Source organism: Amphibalanus amphitrite, unplaced genomic scaffold, assembly GCF_019059575.1.
Source record: "Amphibalanus amphitrite isolate SeventyFive unplaced genomic scaffold, NRLGWU_Aamphi_draft 000154F_arrow, whole genome shotgun sequence".
In the NCBI taxonomy this organism is placed as follows: Eukaryota; Metazoa; Arthropoda; class Thecostraca; order Balanomorpha; family Balanidae; genus Amphibalanus; species Amphibalanus amphitrite.
This window is the reverse complement of record NW_024881649.1, coordinates 1-25,072: the sequence shown is the minus strand read 5'-3', so window position 1 is coordinate 25,072 and position 25,072 is coordinate 1. Positions and strand designations below refer to the sequence as shown.

Here is a 25,072-nt window from a genome sequence, read left to right as displayed (position 1 = left end):
CAAGGATGATGGTGAATTAGTCGTAATATAGGACAGAAAGCAAACTGGCTCACCAGTCAACAGTTACCGAGCACCTGACCAGTGTCCACTTTGACATTTGGTCGCTGGTAACACAATTGTACCGGCTATACCTATGTAGTCCTTAAAGTAGATACGATGCGGCAGGAGCTCAGTTGCTAATAGTTGCCTAATCTGCTATTTACTTGTTCGTGTTTAAGAGCTCAGGGCGCTAATGCATAGGTAATGTGTATTGTGTTATGTGTGATAGGTAATGTGTGGAAAGCTATGCGTTTGCAATGGAAAAACACTTGCAATGGAAAAAACAGCAATATACCAACACCAATGATGTAAAGAAATGTGCATAATTTAATCCGGATGGCTTTTTTACGTTTACAGATGTCTGAAATTAAGTTAGAGACAGTCTGGAATCACTGCCATCTAGCGTCAAAAGGGGAGAACTAAAGCTTCATCCTACGTCCGCAGCAGTTGGAATGGGGTTTACAAAAACCGTTCCGGGTCAGTCAATTTTGAGTTTTGAGGAAAATGTTGCGCCCAGATATTATTTTTATGTCCTTGCGCCAAATAATATGCCAGTTTCCTTGCAAATTTCGGTTATCGATACACTCTAGTGAGTAGGGCCGTTCTTAGTAGTTTGAATTGGTCCGGACGGTCTAGAGCAGTCCTTAGGCGATCGCTGGTAGTCAGCGTTGTCGCTAAGGTGATCCAATGTGGTCAGCATTGATCTTTAGGTGATCATAGTTAGTCACATTGGTCCCTGGACGACCGGGGTAAGACAGCGTTGACCCCCTGGTCGACCCAGATTAGTCGGCATTGGACTACAGTCTGGAACAGCATAGAACTGGGACAGGTTCTGTGGTCCATAACGCTACTGTTATTTACTGTAAGCTAACTTTACAACTTGTCTTACTTTGATATTCATTTTATTCTCAGCTAAATGGCCGCTTTTTCCATTTATCATTCCTTCCACTATCTCACATTCGGCTCATTTCATCTTATACGCTTCCGCTCGAGGTACTCAACTAAATCGATGATGGAATATCCCTGAATGGGTACTCAGAGACCTCGCGCCGCAGCCACTGCTGCATCTCATCAGTCTTTGTCACACGTGAGATGAGTTCCATGGCACTGCCGGCTAGGAGATTGGCCATTACCGCCAGCCAATCAGCGGCTGACGGCACGCCGGTCGGTGGCTGTGATTGGTCGCTGGAACGATGGTGCTGACATCTATACTTGATGCGATCGTTAGCGGGGAGCGCCCGAGGCGATATTATATTTTGGATGTTAGCCTACAGGCTACGGCTTACATGTTTATGAGCAACAGAAATGCTAAGGATGGCAGCATTTAGGACTCAGATACCTGTAAATGCAAAGCAATTAACAGTCAGATTCAATGTCAACCGCCATTTAATCGGAACTTTTGGTTTAACAATGCAATGACGGGAGATGGACTGCCTGTGACCTTGTAAGGGTTCGGATACTCAGTCTTCTATACCTCTTTAGTCCTATATCCTTGTCCTAGTCCTATGTCTAGTAGGTACCTACTCCTCTAGTCCTCGGATGCCTCTAGGCTCTAAAAATGGCTACGCGTTGCTAAGCCTGATCTTTAATATTTTTTTTTTCGATTAAATTTGAACTGCTTGTGCTTTTAATCACTAGCATGAAATTCAAACACTAAATATTTATTGACATATCAATCAGCATGCAGGTTCATACCTCCATTTAATGCTTCATAGTGCCTTGAATACAAATAAAGCTGAAGCCATGACATTTATGATTACTTCAACATATCGATAGGCGTTATCACAAGTGTATTCGCGGCCATTGGGGCGACGTAAGAAAAGAAGAAACCAACTGGCCCCAAGAACTTTAAATTATCAGTTAGCATGCACCTTTTCCTTGATGTGTAGAGAATTTACCATTATTTGTTACAGAAAATTGCATTTAAAATCTTCCATTTATGCTTTTTTCATCGTTTGCACAATATGTTCTTTTACTAAGCTAGAAACACTAATTAGAAATAGTTCCCGCATCATCAAGAACAATAGGGAAGGCTTGAAGTGAATAAAATAATTACGGAGCGAGCGAAGCGAGCGCAGTCTTTCCTTAGATTAACGGAAATTTCTGAGTATGAGCGGCCGGCCGGCCGGCCGGCCGGCCGGCCGTGGTCACGCTTTTGCGAGGCTTATATCTCAGCAACCACTTGACCGATTTACACGCGGTAATTTTTGTAGGGTAGCTTCATTCCTTCTACCAAGTATTGGACTATTGGCGATGCATGTAGCTGACCCCTTATGCACGTGCCACGTGCAAAACGAAGAGGTGTCACTTTTGTAATTGTTGCAATATCTCGGTAACTACTTGGCCGATTGCGCTGAAAGTTGGCATGTAGGTAGGCACCCACTAGGCAATGCATATCCATGTGCCAGAGTTGGGGTGCTGCTGCACGTGCGCACGTGCAGGGGTCGATTCCAAATCTCGAGAACGGCTGGACCGATGGCGCTCAAATTTGGCACATGGTTAGGGACCGGTTAGTAGGGTGCCGTGCAAAAGTCAGTTGGGACCCATTTTGCACGTGCGCACGTGCAGGGTGCCGATTCCAGATCTCGAGAACGGCTGGGCCGATTGTGCTCAAATTTGGCACATCGCTAGAGACCGGTTAGTAGGGTGCCGTGCACAAGTCAGCTGGAGGTACCCCCTCGAAATTTCGCACGTGCAAGGCTCACCCTCTCGCTCGCTCCGTTAGTCGCCCATAAGGCGTTATACTGGTTTAAACGGTTTTGTAATCTATTTGAAGGCACTTCTAAAATTGCCTGTAGAAATATTGAAGGCAAAAGTTCAACTTTTTCACAAGACGGATGTCTATAAACCTGTGACAACTATAAACTTGTGACAACTCAGCCGGTATTTCGTCGCCTACAGCCCAGCTTTCCCTAGTGACCGATAGAGGCGCTGCTATCGATGTCCGCCCGTGCCGCCTAACGTATCTTGGCCGGGTTTGCTAGACCATCACCATAATATCCCTAGTTCACATCCAGGGTATATTGAATTAGGGGGTATGTCCAAGTTTAGTATGCATGATCTCCAGTTATACAAATCATTGTAGTTAAGTATTAATATCTACATTACAATTTTTTTAAATTTAGAGAATGTATATCTCACTTTTTTCTTTTGATTGGAATAATACGATAATTTTAAATAAAAACTTTGGCCCTAGTTGGAAGCGAAGATTCTGGTATCAAATTCCAGTAGTAAATTCGATATGGTGACAAGCTGGCAGGATTCAGAAGTTGCGCATCTGAGTCAATTTCGAATTGTTTGCTTAGCAACGTTAGCAACGGACATTTTCGGTCAAATTTCGCCTGCTGTTCCTGCATTTGGCTGCGACTTGAGTGATTTGGCTAGTTATTAAATATTTTCATCAGATTTTCAGCTTCGTTCCAGTAAGTGTTCCATCTCAAGTTTTTCGGTATTTCAATTTCCATTGCGGAGATGCCAGGCTGTGCCGTTCCAGCCTGGCTGTCACAATGGTACGGCTGCACGCAAGTTTAATCCCGAGGGCACGAGGTATTTCTCCTTCCCAAAGGACCACAAGCTGGCCCTCCAGTGGTGGCACGCCATCAAGAGGGCTGATTCAGAGCTCGCAGATCATGCCGATCCTCTTGTGTATTCAGCCCATTTCGTTCCATCTGACTTCTCGGAATGTCTGTCCAAGTCTCGCAAAAGAAACCTTCCAGGCGCCATTCCATCAATCATGATTCCGGCATGTTCCTCGATCCAGCCTCCTGCGCGCACCAGGGACTTGACCAAGTCCAGGTAATGATTTGAAGTCCTCATTTTACTCAAGAAATTGTACTTATAAATCCTATTGGATCCTGACTTGATACCTACCTACCGAGGCACTGCGGCACCGCGTCAACCTATCCCGCCGACAGTACGGGTGGCTCTGCGGCAATGGCTACCTGCTGCCAGCACTGTCAACCCTGCAGCGCTACCTGGCCACCTTTGTCCTGCAGCCGGACAGCTCTGCCACACAGCTGGAGCTGTTGGCCAAGATTGTGCAAAACCTGACACGACAGGAACGCCAGTGCGTCGTGATGTATAATGAGATGGACATTCGGAAAGTGGCCTGCTATGATCAGCAACTGGATCAGGTCCTGGGACCGCACCGGCGCCTGCAACAGTTCCTGGTAGCGGGCATCTCCAAGTGGCAGGTGCCAGTGCTGTTCCAGTTTGACTCTGCAGTAACTGGTGCCACGCTCCTCAGCCTCATCCAGGACATTGAGGCTGCAGGTGCTGAAGTCGTGGCCACTGTGAGCGACATGAGTGGCTCAAACCTCGGAGTCTGGAAGGCTCTGGGTGTCTCACATGATGGACGCTCCTGGTTCCTGAACCCTGGAGACTCCAACAGGTGAGCATATGTATTTTCATGGATCTAAGCTGTTACCTGCAAGATGCTTACTAAGTTTGCAGATTGGGGGGGGGGGGGGAGGGTGAGCTTACGTTCTTTGGTTCTGCCTCCTGGCTGCTATACGTGCTGCGATCATTGCTACGTTCAAAGGGCTTTGCCTTCTGACTAGTGGTTTTGTGCCTTGCACTGTCACACTGTTTGAGACTGTTGTCAACGCTGTGGAATCAGCCATTTTGGTGTCAATGTTGTTAAGTGGATTCATTCTAATTATAGTTTTTGTTACAATAAGCATCAGATCTTAGTTATCTTGTATGCACCTCCCCTCCCCATATATTTGTGTCACTTCTGTTTTTATGAACATTTATCTATGCAAGACTAAAGACTTTATTTTGCATGTTTGTTTTGCAGAGCTAGTGAAGGAAAGTTTGTTTATTTAATGTACACCGATTGCACTGCGTTTATATAGAAGTTAAAGTAAGTATCGACTGGATTATGCGATGCACGAATGACGCACCTGCTATTTGTCGTGTATGCTTTAAACCTTGTTGCCTTGCAGTTCACTAATGATGCATGGTTTTCATGTTTTCAGGAGGGTGTGGGTCCTGGCAGACCCTCCACACATCATGAAGAGGGTGCGTAACAACCTCCTGGACCACGGCACCGCACCAGCCAAGGAGGTCTCCTCGACAAGGCCCTGATGGAGGAGATGGTGGCCATCAACGGTGCGTCGGCCGAGTACCGCGTCGCCCACAAGGTGCATCTGGCAACCCATGTTCAGGTGAGAAAATCTACACTACAATGTGTGACCTGAGATCAAATATTCAGTCGGCATGGCCAAGATGCTTTTCATGAAGTAAGTCAGACGTTTTTGAATGGATAGATTTCTGAGATCATAAGCCTCGATAAGCAGTGCTTGTGCGCAGATCATGACCACCCGATCGGAAAATTTCGTGTCAACGGCACAATTTACAGTCGAACATTGGAGCTGAACGCGGCCCACCCCGCTCACCGACTTTATCTGGCCTGTAACGCGACCACTGCCACTGACCGCAGGCCATATTACCGATCAGAAACAAATGTGAGCGCCCGTAGTGACTGGAACCCGGCTCTAATCGCCAGGGCGGTGTTTCACGGCCGCTACTAGCACGCTTGAGTTCGCCTGTTCCGCACATGTTAAAATTTCTGACCCGAGTCGTTCAGCGTCAGGTCACCAGGTCAAGTCAAGTGACCTAAACTGAAAAAAGTTGAAATGCTCACTGTAGCTACACCGACTTAACGATAGCTTTGAAACTTTCAGCGATTGATAAGAGTATCAGTATGTATAAAATGTGTTTCTCGGAATTTTGATATCTGTGACCTAGGGTGAGGTCAATTTTGCGACTTCTCGATTATACCTAAGTCAATGGGAGAAAATTGAAATGCGCCTCGAATGTCCTTCAAAACTCTCAAGCATCAGTTCAGAGGTAAACGTGACACACTGAATCGGGAACTTGCACCTATGACCCCTCTGAATGCTCCTGGGGTCATCTCAGGTCATGAAAGGTCACCAGCAGTTTTTTTTACAATAACTTTTGATAGAGACGTGCTAGAGCGGTCAAAAACGCAGATGTGTTCAGCTCGACGATACGGATCGACTGATAGGCAACGTTAACTTTTCCGGTCAGGTTATGCCGTTGACCTGAGGTCAACTTTTCAAAATGACCTTTCAAGGTCAACTGTTCATTCGACCCGTCTCGACTAGGGGAACACGATGCTGGCAAAAGAAATGTCTGACTCTCTTGAGTCAAAAGCTTTTACCGAAAAACTTTGTTCGTGAAAACGTCTATATTTAGAGTTTTTGCCCTCTTTAGGCTAAACCGTTGACCTGAGGTCAAATCTGAGGACGTGACGGCAAAAGAACGTTGAACGAGCTTTCGAATGCGCTTTTCCGCGGCGCTATAGCTCTGTTTGTTCCCGAGTTAGCCGTCTAGTGTTTCGAAAAATTTTGAATGAGACAATTTGACCTTTGATGACCTCTAGTGACCTGACCTTAAAAATGACCGAGCATTTCGGCCATTATTTTTGACGCTCCTTCGATTGCCGCTTACCGCGTGTCGCTACGTGGCCCAGGAGCCCATTTAGACGGGGGGGGGGCGTGACCCCCCGAGCATGACACGGAAAAGTCAGGCCACCAACACGGCGCGGGCTAATTTAATTGAATTATTTCTGGTGGATGAGTCAAATATAGATATGTGAAGTCAGAATGTCTAAAACATCTAATAAAAGCCGTTTTACGCAATCGCTCAATTTCGTCGTTTCATTTTCACCTAAAATAATGATGAAGGAATGATTGGCATAAACATTTTTTTTTTTTGCAGGTGAAGAACATGGCCCGACAGAAGGTGCGCCCGGCCATGGAGCTGCTGAGCGCCACCGTCGCTCTGGCCATCGAGCGTCACCTCGGACGGCGGGAGGAGGTGCGTGCACTGCGCGTCCTGGACTCGGGCATGGATGTCCTGAACGCCATCCACCCCAAGGACGTCAAGCCCCTGCGGCGAGGCTACAGCGGCACCACTGAGCAGGAGTCCGCCTTGACTGCGCTGGAGAAGGAGGCCCGGGAACTGCGAGTGTGTCCGCGGAAGGATGCCCTCCTCCCCTTCCAGAAGGGGATCATCCTCTCCGTGTCCTCAGTCCGTGGCCTGCTCCAGGACCTGAAGGCCAAGTTCGGAGAGCAGACCTATCTTCTAACGCGCCGACTGAGTCAGGACAGACTCGAGGGATTCTTCGGAATGGTGCGCAGCGGCGGCGGGTCGAACCTCAACCCGACGCCGACCGAAGTACGCTCCAGGCTGCGCCTCCTCACGCTGCTGTTCGCCATCCAGCGCGGAGTACGACCGCTGAGCGGCGCCGGTCCGACTGCGCCTGCCCCGGCGGTGCCTAGCAGCGGAGAGGAGGCGGACGACCGGGACCCCGACTGGCTGGCGCAGCTGGCGCCACTAGAGCAGGAGCTGAGTCAGTCTGCCCTGGATGACGAGATGGCCGCCGACCTGCGGGAGTTCGCTCCGAGCCAACACCAGCCGGAAGCCGATGACAACCTCGAAGCGGAACTGGCCGAAATGGAGGAGCTGCTCAGGTCGGTGCCCGCGCCAGCCGCCGCACCGCCCGCCTCCGGAGCAGTCACCGGCGCCAGAGATCTGGAGACGGGCTGTCGGCCAGAGATAGCGCTAAGGTATACGTCGCAGGCTACGTGTCGCGGAAGCGGTCGGCCGAAGACGGAGCGGCAGCGGCGTCCTCCGGCGCTGAACAGGACGAGCCGATGGGAGCCCTGTGGACGCGAGCCCTGTGGACGCGGCTGAAAAGCTTGGGCGGGCTGACCGTGCCCACGGCTGACTTCATGGACGTCTTTGACCAGATGGACGCCGCCTTCTCTGTGCACCACTGTATGGAGCCGGACGGTCTCAGCCGAAGGCCCGTAGAGGTTCGCGACTTCGAGGCGGTTCTGGAGTCCAAGTCCCGGTACGCGACGTCGCCTCAAGTCCGCCGGGTCTTCGCGCGCGTGCGGACTACACTAAGCACCGAGCGCGAGTGAGCTCGGACGCGCAACGGGAGGGGAGGAAGCGTCGCCAGTATGTGCCGTCCTAAGGGCGTGGACTTGCGGGAGATGGTGAGCGTCATTGTGTGAGTGCGATGACTGTGATCGTCTGTTTAATAGAACGTATTGTTTGGTTCATGGCGCTACTTGATGTCACGTCGGGCTGTTAACGTTTCTGGTGTGGAATTTCATATCTTATTCTTGTGGTAAAGGCTTCCTGAAGCATGTGTTGCTAAAGGCTGTATTTGCTACTGCCAATGATCTCGGACGTGCCCGTTAGCTCTAATGAGTGCCAATGTGTGTTGCTCCTGCTGTAGCATTTGTCTTAGCGATGTCATTTGTCTTCGTCTTTGCTAAATGCACTCATTGATTCGACATCATCGCCCACTTATAGATGCACCTATCTATGTGGGTGTCCTCGATCCTTCGTGATTTTAAATGTACCTAAGTGTAAATGAATGTGTGTCCTCGGCCGTTAATGATTGTGCAAATGTGCAAATGAGGAAAATATCACAGAGTTCCCGTGATTTTGGATTATGGTTTATGAGCGACATGCCGTTTCTTGAGTATCCTATGGCATCTAACCGGAGAGGTGCCGACATCGTGGTTGACGGTTCAGGTCTGAAGATGGGGGACGTTTTGAGCGTGAGTATGCCGTTTATGACAGCGATTCAGGATCAAGAGGAGGCAAAATGTTTTCATGGGCATAAAAACGTGCTGATACTAATCGGAGGTGTCCATGCAAATTGCGAACCCATATCGTTGGAGGGACCTAACTAGTAGTTTGAGCTACGCTTCGGGCACAGTTTGAGAATCCATTCTTATTTTGTGAAGTCAATGCATAATGTTTTAAAGGTACATACCTTTGTGACCATGTTAAGGTGTATGCCTTGCGCCAAAAAGCTACCTAAGCGAAACATTGATTGGTGACTGTAGTACATAGAAAGTTGTAGTTATTATAAAAGAGAAAATTGATAGGCATAGTCGTCAATCTAACACGGAGGTAACAACATAAGGGTTGTCACCAATGCCGAACATTTGGCGTTTCTAGGTTCCATAGAAGTTAATCCTCTAGTGGGGGGTGATCGTCAGCTCCATCCGTTGTGGATTTGCGTTTTACAGGATATCGTAGGCGGGCGCACAAAATGTTAATTGAACCCGTTCTAGAAATGAACTATTCGAAAGCAGGATATATACAATTTAGGGCTGCGGAGTCGGAGTCGGTTGGAGTCGACAGCTATGGCCGGAGTCTAAGTCGATTTTGGAAACTGGAGCTGGAGTCGGAGTCGCTGGTCACCAAAAATCTAGCGACTCGACAGACCTGGCAGGGCTGTGAAGTCGGTCGGAGTCAGAGGTGGAGATCTCGGGGGGTCAGGACCCCCCTGAAAACGAATTACTGCTATGTAAGTCAATGGTACTGCATCCAGCCCGCCTCCATCTGCCCGGCCTGGACCCCCCCCCCCTGACATTTTGACAGATCTCCACCCCTGGTCGGAGTCGACAGTTCTGTCCGGAGTTGGAATTAGAGTCGGAGCTGGTTTTTGAAAGCCGGAGTCGGAGTCGGAGTCACTGAAAATCCATAGACTTCGTAGCCCTTATTTCGTTTGCCTCTCATTTCTCAAATATTTCGTTTGCCTGCGCTTCTCCCACCCATTACATACTCAAAAACATTGATCGCGCTGGGATTCGAACCCACCGGTGAGGTATATGCCTATTTTCAAAGGCTTGGGAACATCATTTCCTCGCATGCAATCGAAAAGTAGTCCACAGACAAAACATTGAACTACTTATGAACTTTTCAAAAATGCAATACAGTTAGTTATTTCGTACAAGATGACAAAAAAATTGAGCATAGTAGATCAGAATTCTACCATTGACTCAATGTAAAACATGGTTACCTTCTGTCTCTTGGGAACACGATTTAGCGGTCCCAAATAAAAAAACACTTCCAAAAGCGGCAAAAGAACATGAAATTTCCAACAAGATAGGATCTCGACTTTCCCAGTTTCTGTCAAGAATTTTCCATAAAACCGTCCTAAAAATCACCAATTTATCATTGCAGTCTATGGACCTAGTATGCTTTGTATCCCAAGACTAGCTCGGGCTGCCATATCTGTTGGGAGGGGGCCGGTTCACATCGGTCCCGCCGAAGTTAGTTGGTAGCACCGCTGCTCCACGGCGTACAGTGGGTCTATTTAAGATCTCCAGAGCCACCACTTGGCGCTACGGTCGGGGTAGGGCGAGTCCAACTCCCGAGGGGAGCGAGGTCACCGGTCATTGTGGGGGAAGGAGGGAGGGGGGGGGGGGGGGTGACGCGATGCTATCGCGGCGTGGAGCGGCGTGGAGCGTGCCGGGAGTGGGCCGCCCGCCACTGCGCCGCGGCTGAGGGGAGGGGATGCTGGTTGGCATATTTACGTCTGGACAACGAGTTGCGGGGAAAAGTGCTGATTGTGTTGCAGTTTTAGGAGCCGGTGATTAGCCTGGATTTTTGGGTTACTTTTTCGTTCCAATTCATGTATTTCATAGTGTTTGGCTTTTGAATATTTTAGTTCTTTCAGATAAATATTACTTGCCTTACAACTTTTGTAAAAACGTTTCATTTTTTTATAAGCCGACGTTCAGAGTCCTAAAAATATATCAGCACTACAATCATTGTAAACAAACAAATGGAGCACCACTTGGCTCTGTTCCAAGGCGCTTTTTAATATCTGGTGGTTTTCTTGCTCTTGTACGTCGTTTTGTTGGATGTTTTGAATCCCTTGACTTATATCATATTTAAGAAGCATGTGACTGAAAACAATCTGAAGTATCCAGGAGGCTGACAGAGGTCCTGACTACTGAGCTATATCAATATCAAGTTGAACAAGTTATGAAATTTTGGTTAATAAACGCAAGTTGATCGGGCTCATAAATCAGCAAGAAAAAGTAAAATTAAAAGAGCTTATTGTCCAAAAACAAGCTATAATATTGCAGATCTTGGAGCAATACTGAAGAGCACGCTGAGCAGGATCATGCCAGAAAATGTTGACTGATGAGCGCATATTGATGTATTGGTATGAATATTGAATGATAACTTACAACAGCAAGATAAATTAGTGCTATCAAGTTAAAATCTAGAATGAATGGAATTGGGCAGTTTTACTATGCTCAGCTTAGATGCCATGCAGATTGTAATGTGCATCAGGTACTCAGTGTCTGGCAAATGAAACATGCGATCATTCCATTGCTACTGGAGGAGAAAGCTTGGATCACTAAATCCACTATATGTTGATTTTGATGTTAATCATCATCACTGTATTTCTTGAAAAAGGATTGTAGTAAAATTGTCAATGTGACAATCCATGCAACGATGTGATCATATTATGTGTTCATAGTCATTCGTGATAGTCATTATTGGTCCAATATACAATGGCAAAGCTCTCAGTCTCAGCGTTTCTTCCTGTGGATGGCCAGCAGTGACTCAGAGCTTAGAAGTATTAGTTTTCTTCACAGGGCTGGGATAAAAAGTACTGAGGGTAATCTTCCACCAAGGAACTCTACTTTGACATGGTATGAGATGTAGGCACAAGTAGGTAGGTGCTCAGTTCCTATAGTCAGTAGTTGTGTATGTTTAGTCGAGTTAGCTTAGATCAGATTGTTAGTTTTTTAATTTGCCAAATGTCCATAAAAATGTGACCTGAGCAATGAGCATACCTGAACCTGACTAACCTGACAGCTGACCTAACCTCAATCATCACACATATTTGCAGCCTACCCCCAAGACCTGCATGGCAGTAGCACCCAGTTATACAGGGTTGGGCAGATAAATTGGGACAAAATACGTATTTGCATTTAAAACGCCGTAGCTTAGAAATTTGTAAACATAGGCATTTCAAATTTGGATCACATATTGTCACACCAATTTTACACATTTATCACCAAATATGGTCACCGTGGTCCACCTGCATCAGTCCTTGTCGGTGCCTGGACTGACTGCACGCGCGGCGAGATCTCCCGTCTGAAATGGCTCTTAATTGTAGCCAACTGGCACTGCTGAGGCTCACCACAGTTACATGGGGACGTTCGTTAGACTCACCCGCAAACACGCCCCAGCAATCAGAACTTGTGTGGGCTGAGGTTTAATGAGGAAGGGGGCATTTTCCCTTGGGTACAGTTTGCGGGATCCTCCGTTTCAGGAGATTTTGTATTTAATTTACTGTATGCCGGGGAGCTGGCTCCTCGAAGAGCATCACCCCATGCAGGATGTTGCCTTCTTCCATCTTGTTGGTTCGAACTGCCGGAATAATGGTTAGGTACCCTTTAATGGCGAACCCCCTCCCGATTCCGTAAAATAAGGGGGCCCCACGTGACCGTCAGAAGTCACCGAGTGGAATGCCATCACCGATGTCTGCTGCATGTTTTTTTTTTGGAACTAATATCACGTCTTCTGGGCTGGTTGCGATGTTACATGGTGTTTGCAGTTGTTCATATGCTCGGTTATGGGGACACCATCGTCAGAAATGACCGGCACGTGCTTGCTCGCTTCTCCAAGCCCTTCAAGAGGAAACAATCTTTTTAACGTCACAGCTGCTTCAACATCTATGTTAACAGGTTGATATGCATCAATGCATAAGAGTACATGTTTGAGGTGCTGGTATATCGCTTTCTCATGGCGCGGCTACCTTCCCTGTAAGCTCGCGCCACTGTTTTCGCGAGGATCCTCTGATTTAACTGAATTTTGCCTTTTAACCCCCCTGGAAAACCGGGGGAGCGGCCGGTGTCAACGCAATAGGTATGTAATATTGAGTCAATATCATCTCTTCCTCCAACGTTTACGTCTGTTCGATACACAACACTTTCAGCCATTTGATGGAGCATAATTAGAATATTGGCATGCATGTGGGCGCGGACTAAGTTGATAGTGGCTTGCTTAAGGCCACGTTCTGTGACCAGCCGACTCAAAATTACAACGCAACCTGCATAACATGGAAAAATATTCATTAGCCTATATTTATGTTCAAAAATTATCTTTATCGCTCAAAAAATAGTCGTTTTAGAGGAAGTTGAAATTTGTCCCAATTTATCTGCCCAACCCTGTAGGTAGGTACTCTGCTCACCCTAACTCAATCTTACCTGCTAGCCTAACCTTCAACTTGCCAAAAGTTAGCTCACATTGCCAAGCTGTGTCCAGGGAAACAGTCAACTGAGGAACTGGCTCATTGGGTGGCTGGTGTGAGTCTGTGCATTTAAAGTGTTTCTTCTCTGAGGCTGCTCTGCACTGCTGTATGTCATGTTAGATGCTCAGAAAATGTGGGAAATGATTACTAAGCTACTTTAGTGCTTTGTTAATGCTCGAGACATGAACAAGTACAGATCCTGCAGGGTACAGCTATGAGTTAGGTGCTAGGTGAGTATGTTATGTGAATGTGCTGTTCCCTGTTTGACCGTAAGTATACAAACAAGCACCGGGTCACAGTTATATTCAATCTCCACATAAACATACAACAAAAACGGCCATATAGCCTAACTCCGAACACACCACAGATAACTTAAGCCTTTGAAGGCACAAAAATGTTTTGATTAACAGGACAGGTTTACAATATATCCTCTGTCCTTGGGGGATCTTGCTCCCAAGTTGAGGTATGATGACTGAACTTAAGGATTGATCAACCTTTTCTTAGCCACTGCTTGTATACGAGAAAGACCAAATGCTTGTTTGTTTTGATTTACAGGACATGTTTACAATATATCCTCTGTCCTCGGGGGATCTTGCTGCCAAGTTGAGGTACGATGACTGAACTTCAGGATTGATCAACCTTTTCTTAGCCACTGCTTATAAACGAGAAAGACCAAATGCTGGTTTGTAAACTGCGTTGAAAATTTAATGATCCACCTTCAATTCTGACATGAAGGCACAAATGAAATAGTTCCCTCTCCTTTTGGAATACACAAAGCAAAATATTTAATAAATCTTAGTGGATGGACAAGAGCAATTAGCATAGCTTTCCCTGAAGTTTACTTCTGGCACTGTTGATGAATTACACTGACGCTTATTCGCTTCATATTTTGTAACAAACGCGCTAGAACTGCAATAAAACAGCACTATATGCTTCTTGACAAAATGCAATAATATTAAAAATTTAGCCCTGATGGCATTCATTCTTGGTGGAAACGTTATTACAAAATATTTTGTAGTAACTCAAATTCCGGCCGAAAACAGTGCACGGTTTAAAAAAGAGTCATTCCAATGACGGTCCATTCTTGCGGTCTTGAAATCGCCACTATTTCCGGCCTCTCCAACGCAACTCGTTGTCCAGACGTAAATATGCTGCTGGTTGCGGGTGCGCTCCCTCAGGTATGGTGGTATCCCGGGTGGTGTTTCACCGGTGATATCTGCTGACGTCACACTTGTGGTAGTGTTGGAGCAATGGGCTTGTTGACGTCTCCATGGAAACCCAATTTGACACGTCGTAATAGCAGCGTCCTGCGATCGCTGGTGAAACACCACTCTGTTCATGTGAAGCCAGCAAGAATGCGACTGAAGGGAATAGCTATCTCAAACAAACGGGCAAGCAAAAGGCAACGCCTCAAACTTACAGCAAAAATGTTAACCAATCATAATTGAAATCTAGGACCTATACTTTCAGTCGATCCTTGCATGATGTGTAAAGGCCACCGCACACTATCCATTCGGCCGGTTCATTCGGTCGTTACAGCGGCGATTTTCTCGCGCGAGTGTCTATATCGGCCGAATGGCCGAATCGCTTAGAGCAGAAATATCGTCGTTGAAATATCGCCTAAACTGTTGTAACCGAATTCCAAGAGCGCAAGTAATGAATGTTTTATAATGAATATTGGAAAAGACCAAATAGAATCCAGCTTCATATATTTAGTGCATCGTTCAAAAAAGAAACAAAATTATAGGTTAATTGCAGTTTGAGTAGGTAGCTTGCTTGATAATGAAAACAAATTGGCTGTTAGAAATGTTTAAACATTGAGCAAAGTACACCGACTATTGAGGTCTAAATGGTCTGAGCATATCGCAAGCGATTAACCAAACTTAGCAACATTAATGTGCATTGTATTGATTCTCTGGGACCAAAAGATTTAGTTATCTGCATGCTGAGCCACCAAACAACCCGTACACACTTAAACTAGCCATCGCGATACTGTACTTCAAGCTGGCACTCCAAAGGGTGCAGGAGAGACGCAGACCCTTGGTCCGGCGCATGGGGTCAGCGACGTGCTGCAGCGCCGCGACGAGCTAGGCGAGCACGCCAACCGAGAGCAGGAGCTTCGGCTCAACGACCCTCAGCGACACAGGTTCAGTATTTCCGACTGAGCTAGGGAGCCTTCAGCCTCCTACTAGCACAGATCGAGGGCCAGATCACCCGCTCGACCACCACCTTCCTCCAGCCGGTGAGCGCACCGCTGCGGCTGGCGATTACACTCCACTATCTGGCGTCGGGGGCTGAATTTTCCGCTCTGGCGCCGAGCTACCGGCTCGCGGAGTCGACCACGCGCGCGTTGGTGTACATCTGTTGCGCGATCGTGAACGTCCGCGGTGTAGTGTACCTGCCGGAGCCGACGGAGGACACGTCGCGCGCCAGTGAGCGGAAGTTCCGGGAGCGATGGCTTTTTTCGAACCGCTTTTACACACTGACCGAAAGCCAGGTCGGCATCATTCAACGGGTTAGCCACCTGCTGTACACTTTGAAGTGCTGCGAGCGTTTCGACTGGGCACGGCTGCTCCTTGCGGACACTGGTGATGCCGGCACCGACCGCTCCAGAGACGGGGCTGGCCCGAGCGCCGGCCTTGGAGCTGGTGCTGCTTGCCGGGGCGTCGGCCCCGGGGACAGAGCTGGTGCGCCGGCCGTTTGCGGTTCAGCTGGTGCTTCATCGTCCAGGAAGACTCGAGTTTCATGAAACTGGCTTGTTGTGTACCGCTTGAATGAGATCCACCTCTCCGACCCAACTGAAAACATAGGGACTTTGTTAATTTTGAACGCCACCTGTTGTGCTGCTGGGCCCACGACCCGCGTCATCGTTTTAGCCCGAGTCATCCATCCTCTTGGGTCCAGTCCACCTCGAGTGAGGCCACTGCAATGGCGTGTTTATAGGTATATTGGTAATGACACTCGGTACACCCTCCACACCGGCTGAGCCGACAGTAGATGTCGCCTCTGCTGCCTGCTGGGAGACGCGCGCGCCATCTAAAGGCGGGTTGGTGGAACAGCTATCAAAGGTCTGCTCATCACACTGAAATGTGTACAACTGTACACAAAGGTGGATCTGCACTGGTTGGAGTGGACACATCTACCTGGTTCATTGACCCGGCAGAGAAGAAAACTATCACTTTTGTGAAAGATCTCTGGGGAATAAATGATACACAAAACAGTATTGAATGGTGAATAGTTACTACAGAAAGGACAGGTGGCTATTTTTATATTTGTTCAGTGCCATTACATTTTATTTAACATTAAATGAGCTCCTGTACAGAGCAGACAAAAACACAAAAAACACGCTCAGCACGCTGATCTAACAACTCTTTCAATGCAAATATTGCATGCAAGTGTTTGTGTGAATCCCATAAAGCCTTAACAATGTTCCAGACTTTTCTTTCATGGCCCTGCGTTTGACACAACCATCTTGATCTGGCAGAAACACAGAAAAAGAAAAAATACTCTGAAAAAATGGAATTTCTATTATACTTTGACAACTCAGATTTTGAATTATGGCACTTCTTGTACCATAAGAGAGAGTTGTGCTCAACACTTTCACCAACCATGCAATGAAGTACCTACATATCTAATATTAATATGTTGATGTGACACATTAGTGCGACAGTAGCCTGTTGGAGGCAATGTGAATGAAATGATAAATGAAAACCCAGATTGCATGGTAAGAACATCATATAAGAATATTACAGGTACTTTCAATGACTTTGACTTGCAAGGTTTGAATTTTGATGGAATAATTTAAGAAAAGCTCCTTGAAACTTAGAACTTGTGTCCAGCATTTCAATTTCAAGTTAACTGGCAAAAGCAGAAAATATTTGCTGATATATGGATAATAAATGGCCATTTTCCAAGAATACCTACTGTGGCATTGAGTAGTAGACAAATTTATGCCCACTGACTATGTATTAGGTATCATGGCAAATGGAGAAAATGGGGAAATGGAAATTGAAATTGCAATGAAAAGTGGAGCAGAGATGGTTGAAACCAATATTTAAATAACATTTCAATCTGAATCACATATGCAATTGACAAAATACACAACACAGATATTCATTTGAATACTTACTTCATTTCCATCGCAAACAACTCCACACCACACGAGCCCCTCACATCGAAAATGATTGGAATGTAAACAACACTTGTCAAGGTTGTATGAAAACAATATGGCGGCTGTTGATTTTCAGCCGCTAAATGACTGCTTCGGCGAGAAAAGTTCAACCGGTCGAACTTTTTTTCGGTCGTCGCGTGAACATCGCTTGGGCCGAATGCCTGAATAATATGGGCCGAATGCACCGTCGTTGGTTCGTTGTTTCGGCCGATATAAAGACTCGCGCGAGAAAATCGCTGCTGTAACGGCCGAATGAACCGGCCGAATGGCTAGTGTGCGGTGGCCTTAAGGCTTTTCTAAATTTAGGTATATTCAGTTGCATAATTTCTTCCATTATTTGGCACGCTCAGCACTGATGGGTTTTATCGGATCGAAAAGAATCACGAGTTGAAATGGGTCCAGAGAAACGACAAAAAATAAAAAAATGAAAATTCATGAAACTCAGCAAAACATTAGAAAAAATATATAGGTGCGACAATTTTGACTTTGTTAAGGGGATATCGGGAAAGATAAATCACCGTGCTTGTCAGTATTGCAGTAAAAGGAAAGGTTTTGGCTAGTGTCTAAATAAAACCAGAGCCGAGTGGGGCTCGAACCCACGATATCGCACTCGGCACACAGATCACCCAGCCCCAACGCTACGAGCACCTGTCACAATGCGCCGCGCCCCTGCGCAGCTTGCTGGATAGTGTTTCTGCCAAAATTGTTTGTTGAATGTCTGACGTCTGTGAATGTCACGAGACCAAGCCCGAAGGTAAATGAGGGAGCCGAACCAGGTGCTGGAAATGAGGCCGCTTTCTGGTCCCGGCGTTTTATTCTCCGGGTGGGTTAGCCCCGTTTAGCGCTTAGCCTGCCGCTCAGCCCATTCGAGATGCAAAGTTGATAGTCACACGAACTTTATTTGAGGCCCCTGAATATATGACTTCGAAACTAGTCGATTCTACAAAACCTTTTTCTTTCATCTAATGCATACATTTAACAGTGACTCCAGACTAGGCTGGTTTGGCTGGCCCTAAACTTAAGCTTCGTGTGACTATTAACTTTGCATCTCGACTGGGGCGCGGGGCGAAAACAACCGCGACCCTGAGTTGGGTCTTGAAAGGCTAAACGCTGGACGGGTTTAACGCGCCCGGAGAATAAAATGCCGGGACCAGAAAGCGGCCTCATTTCCAGCACCCATGAGACCGGGTTGAACCAGGCTGGACCGGGGTCTTACACCCAATCATGATCATACAAAACAGAAGTTAGTTTCGGGTCATATATTGTTATGATTTTTTTTTTATTGTTTAACTTATTTTGGCTTAGTTTTTTTTTTATTCGAAACCTTATACACAAAAATGCGATACTCGTCCACTTTTTCTCATCCCCTTTTAGCGACTAAATTTGACCTTAGTGCGATGTGACCCGTCATACAAAAAAAAAATCGCCGGCCATGACAATTATTTGTCAAAAGGCGCTCTGCGCAAGAAACACCAGCCAGTCCAAAACTGGTGAAGGATATTTCTGGTGCTGGAATTATCTTCAATGAAAATTTCAGGCTGTATTTAGAATCTTAATTAATCCTTTGAGCTATTCGGCGCTCGGAGCATTCGCTAGTATTCCACTGCCACCTGCATTACCAACATCGCAATCATTACCAACAATAATACCTACCATAGCATCATGCATTACCAACATCACATATGCAGTACTTTGAGTGCGTCATATAGGTGACAGTAGATGAACCGACCACGGCAAGCCCATGCCTTTATCCTTTCCTTCCAAGCAGCCAGGCTACGGGCCGCCAGGCCCGCCACCGCGATATGGAACAGCGAGCCGGCTGGAATGCGTCCTTTGCCTACGGCAGCGCCTAGCTGCGCCGGGGCTATTTGACAGGTCACCCGCACCGTGACCTCGCCCCTCCCCACCTCCCCACCGTTCCCAGCTCGGTACTGACCTCCCCTTGAATTTGACATGGACTCGACTAAGGCTCAACGCCATCTAGTTACGTCTGGAGATCCTAACTAGATCCACTGTACATTTCCTACCAGCCCATAAGGTTTACATGTTAAATGGCCTGTTTTCGGCGAGCGATATCTCGGTCAACCTTTGAAGGAATCAATAGTTCTTTGTCTCAAATGATAGATCGATGAATTTTCTTTCGACAATACCTCTACCATTTTTCACGAAACCCAGCCGATCTTCTACGGCGTACAGGGTAAAGATTTCTCTGCACGCCAGCACCCGCGATCCGCTTCTCCGAGCGTCGGTTCGCGGTCCTCGGTAGCGCAGTCGGTAGCGTTTCGGGCTACAGATCCGAGGGTCGTGAGTTCGAATCCTGGGAGCGCCGCGTGATTTTGGCTAGAATTAAATGTTGTAGATTCTTGAATGTTTGCATAATCAATTATTAATAGCTAATTGAATGTATCGGCCCACTAATCGGCCCTTAAAACCTGTTATTTAAGAAATTTAAGAAATGATTGTCACGTGCGCGTCACGACTGCCAACCATAAGCGCTACCATATTCTAGATTGAACTAACTTTTTGCTAGTCCCGACCACATATAGTAGGTTTTCTAGTAGTTATACTAGAAATTCCTACCAAAGTTCGTCCTACCCTTCACTCAATATACCCTGAGTTCACATAAGCTTTCTGATGTGTCGCGCCTCCTCAGGTGGCCGGGGCCAAGGCTATAGAACTCCAGGTAAGGACACCAGCCGTTTGACCTTGAACGCCGCCGGCCGGCCGATGACGTCATTGGAGGCAAGCCGGCTCGGCGGACACACAAGGCGAATGCATAACGGAGGGGCGTTGGAACGTTGCGGGAGCCGGGGAGATATTTTAATGTGGTTGCATACCACCATTGTTATGTTGATTGATCTACAGACTGCATTCTTTTAAACCTCGATGCATCCTAGGCCTGGATGGTGCGTACATTCGTGGAACGATCGTCCGTGGTCGAAGCTGTCATAGTATTAAAGACACTAAGACGGGTGCAATAACGGCGATCCGATCCCGTCTCTGGCGAATCTAGAGGGGTCGTAAGGACCCAGGCCGAATCTGACCGTCTATTTTTAGGCAAGCCGGTCTATTTCTCCAGGGAGCTGCAGTACCCGGCGGCCAAAGCGGCCACCTCGTCGACTCGCAGGTCCTGTGGGATTCCGTGATGCTTTAGTGCTTCACCCACAGAAGCACGGGCATAGCAGTAGGATGTGGGGCTAGGTGTCTGTCCACCTCTTCATTGAAAGAACAACGTATACAGCGCCTGGTCCCGCCGAAGCTCGGTATCGACCGTGACTTATTCACAACTGGCGGATCCAGGAAGCGGTCTGGGACACTGCGGGGGCTTACCCCAAAAAGGTTTCTCGGAATTAATTTAAAAAAAACTCGGATTTCGATTCCTTGCGCACTGCTGTGCAGTGTGATTAACGGCAACATTTCCTCAGAAAAGTTGTGAAGTTTTCTTTGATTCTCGAAAAGCGATTTCGGGCGCTGCCAATGTGGGGGAAGACATTTGCCCCAAATGCCTTCCCCTGGATCCGCCAGTGGGTTGCCCCACTCCGAGCTTGACTAAAAACGTCTTCAAACCCCACCAGAAACCGATGGTAAGGTGAATTTAAATCCAATAACTCATCTCTGTCTGCCCGCCTAAATATACAACACATGGTAGTTGGTACGGCACCCGGCCCTGAGCTATGAGCCGATCGCGATATTTTCGGCTTTCCCCATCCCAAGCTCGATTAGAAACGTTCTCCTTCCCCACCCGATTGCTGATGACAATTCAAATTCAATACCTCATCTCTGTCTGCCCGACCATAACCCATTCATTGCACACCGTTCAGCGCCCCGCCCCGCCAGAAGTATCCTAGCGCGCTGAGCAGTTGCCTCCAGCCGCGTCATAGCGAGGCCCCGCGCGGCCCATAAATGAATACATTGCGCGAATAGCCGTGTCGCCCCCCTGGCCGGGGCCGTCTGCAACATGTGACACATGCTCAAAACAGGTTTGTGACCATGAGCTTGTACGCTGACGTAATGGGGTGATTTTGAGTTTTGACGTAACGTGGGAAGGCTGACGATCTGATCTGCATGTTGTAGCGAACTACAGGAACCAAGCCTAACCCATTCTGCTGTTTTATAAAGCTAGGGAGCTTGCAGAGGGACTCAATCACATGAACGCAACGCAAATATTGTCATTCTCCTTACAACTATGAAATATGGATCCGACGCGTTCCCACATCCGACTCGTTGAGTTCCCGCATTGCACTTGTTGGACACTCAGTTTGTACTTTGCTGTAAACTGAGGACACTTAGTGTATTATTAGGCACCTCTCTGGCTGAATTTGCATCTCTACCCGCCTGAAACCTAATGGGTATCGAGTTATCAACTATTGATCAAGAGTATTCCTGCAGGCCAATGGACACTCAGTCCACTGTGGGCACCTCGTTGGCTAAATTTGCATCCCCATCCGCCTCAGCCCCAATGGGTATTGACTCGAGTACCGCTGTGGGCAGTGGGCACTAACAGCGCTGTGGGCGCCTCGTTGGCTTAATTTGCATCTCCATCCGCCTCGCCCCCAATGGGTATTGATCAGGGAACGGGCCAAGCCGCCAACCAGACTCGGCAGACGCGGGGTCATCGGCTGGGCGAGACTTCGGCGCCAGTGACGTCACTGGAATGGGTACCCACTTTACCCAGTGACGCAATGGTGCAGTGATCGAGGATGCAGGGGACGCCATCAGTTACCATTAGTTCTTATTAATCTTCATTGATTTTCTCACGTTAGTGTTCATGTTCGTGGGGTTAATCGATGGTCTCTCTCTCTCTCTCTCTCTCTCTCTCTCTCTCCTCTCTCTCTCTCTCTCTCTCTCTCTCTCTCTCTCTCTCTCTCTCTCTCTCTCCTCCATCTGCCGCCATCTAATCCGGGGATCTGTCCCGCTATGGACAATACCAACTACGAGTCTCTCTCTCCCTCTCTCTCCATATTAGGCTAGCAAGTCGCTCGTCTTGTTGACAGCCGCCGTGCTTTGGTGACGTCAGCTAGTTGCGCCAGGGTTGTACCTATATGGGGCGCACTTCCGTTTTTCATCCAAATATTGCATTTGGTGAACGACATTTGTTTAGTCACGGTACCTAATAGACAACAATAGACCAGACTGATATAAAGTTGTTATTTCGTATTCTAACCTTGATATTTCCGCTATTTTGTCAGTATTATTCATCCCCACTGGTATACAAAAGCCAGTGGATTTGATAAATAACCGGCATTTCTCTCCTCAATTTTCCAAGCTAATTTGGTTTTAGTATTTCCCCAGTTTTTTTTTGTATTAGGTATGTTGTGGTATCGGTATCCCGATTTTCTCTAAATGACACCATTAGTAGGTATACCAGAGGTCAGCACGCCAATGTCCTCTGTTCTGCCCACTCGGCGGATTGTGAACTTCATTTTCCACAGTGAAATTCGTGACTGCCTCTCGTCTCTGTGATGATCCGCCTGATCCGACCGTCACGTTCCTCGTCACGCACAGTCACGGCTCGTGTGATGACCCTAGAGACGTGACGCGGGTGATAATGGGACGTGACGTGGATGGGATGGGACAGAAGGGGACGTGGATAGCGGGATTGAGATAGAACGGGACGTGGAGAGAGGGATTGGGATAGCATGGGGCGTGGATAGCGGGATTGGGATAGAAAGAGACCGGCTGTGGCCAGCATATGGCCGATAATGAAAATATAGACGCCACAGTTATAACAATAGTCTTTTTTTATAAGAATGCTGTTATTTCAATTAAATATATTTTGTGTTGTAATTCACCTAAATGTCTTTAGTTCTTTTCGTTAATAAGACCATTCACGCTGGTGACAATATCAACAAGACATTCACGGCCTCCCCCAAACTCCCACTTGTAGGCTTGTCTGTATGACGCAGAATTGGCCCAGTCCCCCACCCTTCCCACGACGGAAGGCCTGACGCTCGGCCTAGATCACATCGCACATTGGGAGAACTTGTCGACAAGTCTCGGCGATTTGACAGCTGCATGTATCCGGCCGGGGCAGGCTTCCGCCAAACTTTGACTAGTTCTTGGCGAATTTACTGGTGCTGCTTAGGCGTGTCAATCAAACTTTGAGGGAATGCTGAAGCGCGTCTGCCGAAATTGTTCGCCTTGGCAGCAATATGTCGACGTGTGGTAGCTGTGTATTACACAAAATCAATGTAAAACACTCATTGCAAGTGTCAAACTGGACAATGTATTATTAAATTTAAGAAAGTTACTATACTCTGTTCCATATCAAGCTTGCAGTCGGAGTTCCGGCAGTTCGCTCCTCCGTTAAAAATTTGCGTATTTGAATGTAAGAGCTGTATGTACAGAAATCACGCATTGCTTTCAGCACAGCACTTCGGCTGCATGCTTGACATGGAACACAACTAATTATGCTATGTCAGGACTTATTGGCATCCATTGATGATAGAAAATGCATAGATTTGGCATTTATCGATTTTAGTAAAGCTTTTGATAAGGTCCCGCATTACCTTCTGATAAATAAGCTTAAAACATATAACTTAGATAAAAAGGCACTGGGATGGATCAGATCTTTCCTAAAGGATCGAACCCAGAGGGTTGTAAATGATAATTGCTTTTCTGAACCCATTAAAGTAACGTCGGGTGTACCGCAAGGAAGTGTTTTGGGTCCCATTCTATTTATTTTATATATAAATGACCTCACAGACAAAATCAATTGTTCAGTTAGATTGTATGCAGATGATGTAGTTCTCTATACACATGTTTCAGGTAACGAGACATATAATAGTGTTTTGCAGGCAAACCTTGATGAACTATCTCAATGGTGCCAAGACTCAAAAATGGTTATCAATGTTAATAAATGTGCCATCATGCGTATGTCTAGACAAAAAATGAATATAGCACCTAAATACTTTTTGAACAGCGAAGAGATTAACGTTGTTCAAGAATTCAAGTACTTGGGAGTGCATATATCTAGCAAATGTAGTTGGCAAAAACATGTAGAATATGTCGCTGGAAAAGGCAACCAAATTCTTCGATTCATTAAAAGGAATTTTAGAGACTGCCCTCAAGCTGTGAAGGAAACTGTTTACATGTCACTAGTCAGGCCAATTTTGGAATATGCAAGCTGTGTCTGGGACCCATGTGGAGAGGGTTTAAAGAAAGAAATTGAGATGGTTCAAAGACGTGCTGCGAGATTTGTGTTGAACGATTACGAGAGATATAGCAGTGTTGATGAAATGTTAGAAAAAATTGGATGGAACAACTTTTGGAAGGCGGACGTAGTGCGTCTCGACTGTGCTTATGTTCAAAATGTTCAACGGTGAGCTATCGCAGTTATCCACGAACTCAACGCATCATATGCCAGCCCTTTATGTTGGTAGCATGATCATGAGAAAAAATTAGAATGTTTCAAGTCTAGATCTTCTCCTTACCTCATCATTCTTCCCTAAGACGATTAGGGAATGGAACAGACTCCCACGTAGTGTGGTGAAGTCAATTGTTTCAAAGATTTTCAGGAACTTTAAAGAATGACTGGCTAAGCATTCCAAGATGTACGAAATATGAACATTATTGTGTTACCGTGATGGACAGTGTGTGTGATATCTGTGAAGTGTAGTGTAGCATGCTATTTTCATGTACGACGACGTATAGGGTAGGGTGGTTTAATTTGAATGGGGGGGGTGATTTGAGCATGGTTGGTCGGATGGATTGTGGAGGGGGTGCTGACCTTACATATGCTGTAG

At 46.8% G+C, this 25,072-nt stretch overlaps 1 protein-coding gene and 1 long non-coding RNA gene across 2 annotated transcripts; one reads left to right on the top strand and one right to left on the bottom strand.

The window, feature by feature from the left end:
- Window positions 1-4,031: 4,031 nt before the first annotated feature.
- LOC122383076 lies at window positions 4,032-8,527 on the top strand. Its single transcript, XM_043369181.1, has 3 exons — window positions 4,032-4,429; window positions 5,019-5,207; window positions 6,787-8,527. The coding sequence occupies exons 2-3, from the start codon at window positions 5,127-5,129 to the stop codon at window positions 7,762-7,764; spliced, it is 1,059 nt and encodes a 352-aa protein (XP_043225116.1). The 5' UTR covers window positions 4,032-4,429; window positions 5,019-5,126; the 3' UTR covers window positions 7,765-8,527.
- Window positions 8,528-14,848: 6,321 nt separating this feature from the next.
- LOC122383089 lies at window positions 14,849-17,380 on the bottom strand. The gene is made up of 2 exons (XR_006256776.1): window positions 17,286-17,380; window positions 14,849-15,954 (listed from the first exon to the last, which is right to left on the bottom strand). It is a non-coding gene; the product is annotated as an uncharacterized LOC122383089 (long non-coding RNA).
- Between the last annotated feature and the right edge of the window lie 7,692 nt (window positions 17,381-25,072).

What these genes read in the sequence shown, in the direction of transcription:
- LOC122383076 (XM_043369181.1), top strand. Translation starts at nt 5,127, where the DNA reads ATGGAGGAGATGGTGGCCATCAACGGTGCGTCGGCCGAGTACCGCGTC. An exon ending in ATCTGGCAACCCATGTTCAG is followed by an intron (nt 5,208 to 6,786) that starts GTGAGAAAATCT and finishes TTTTTTTTGCAG; the next exon opens with GTGAAGAACATGGCCCGACA.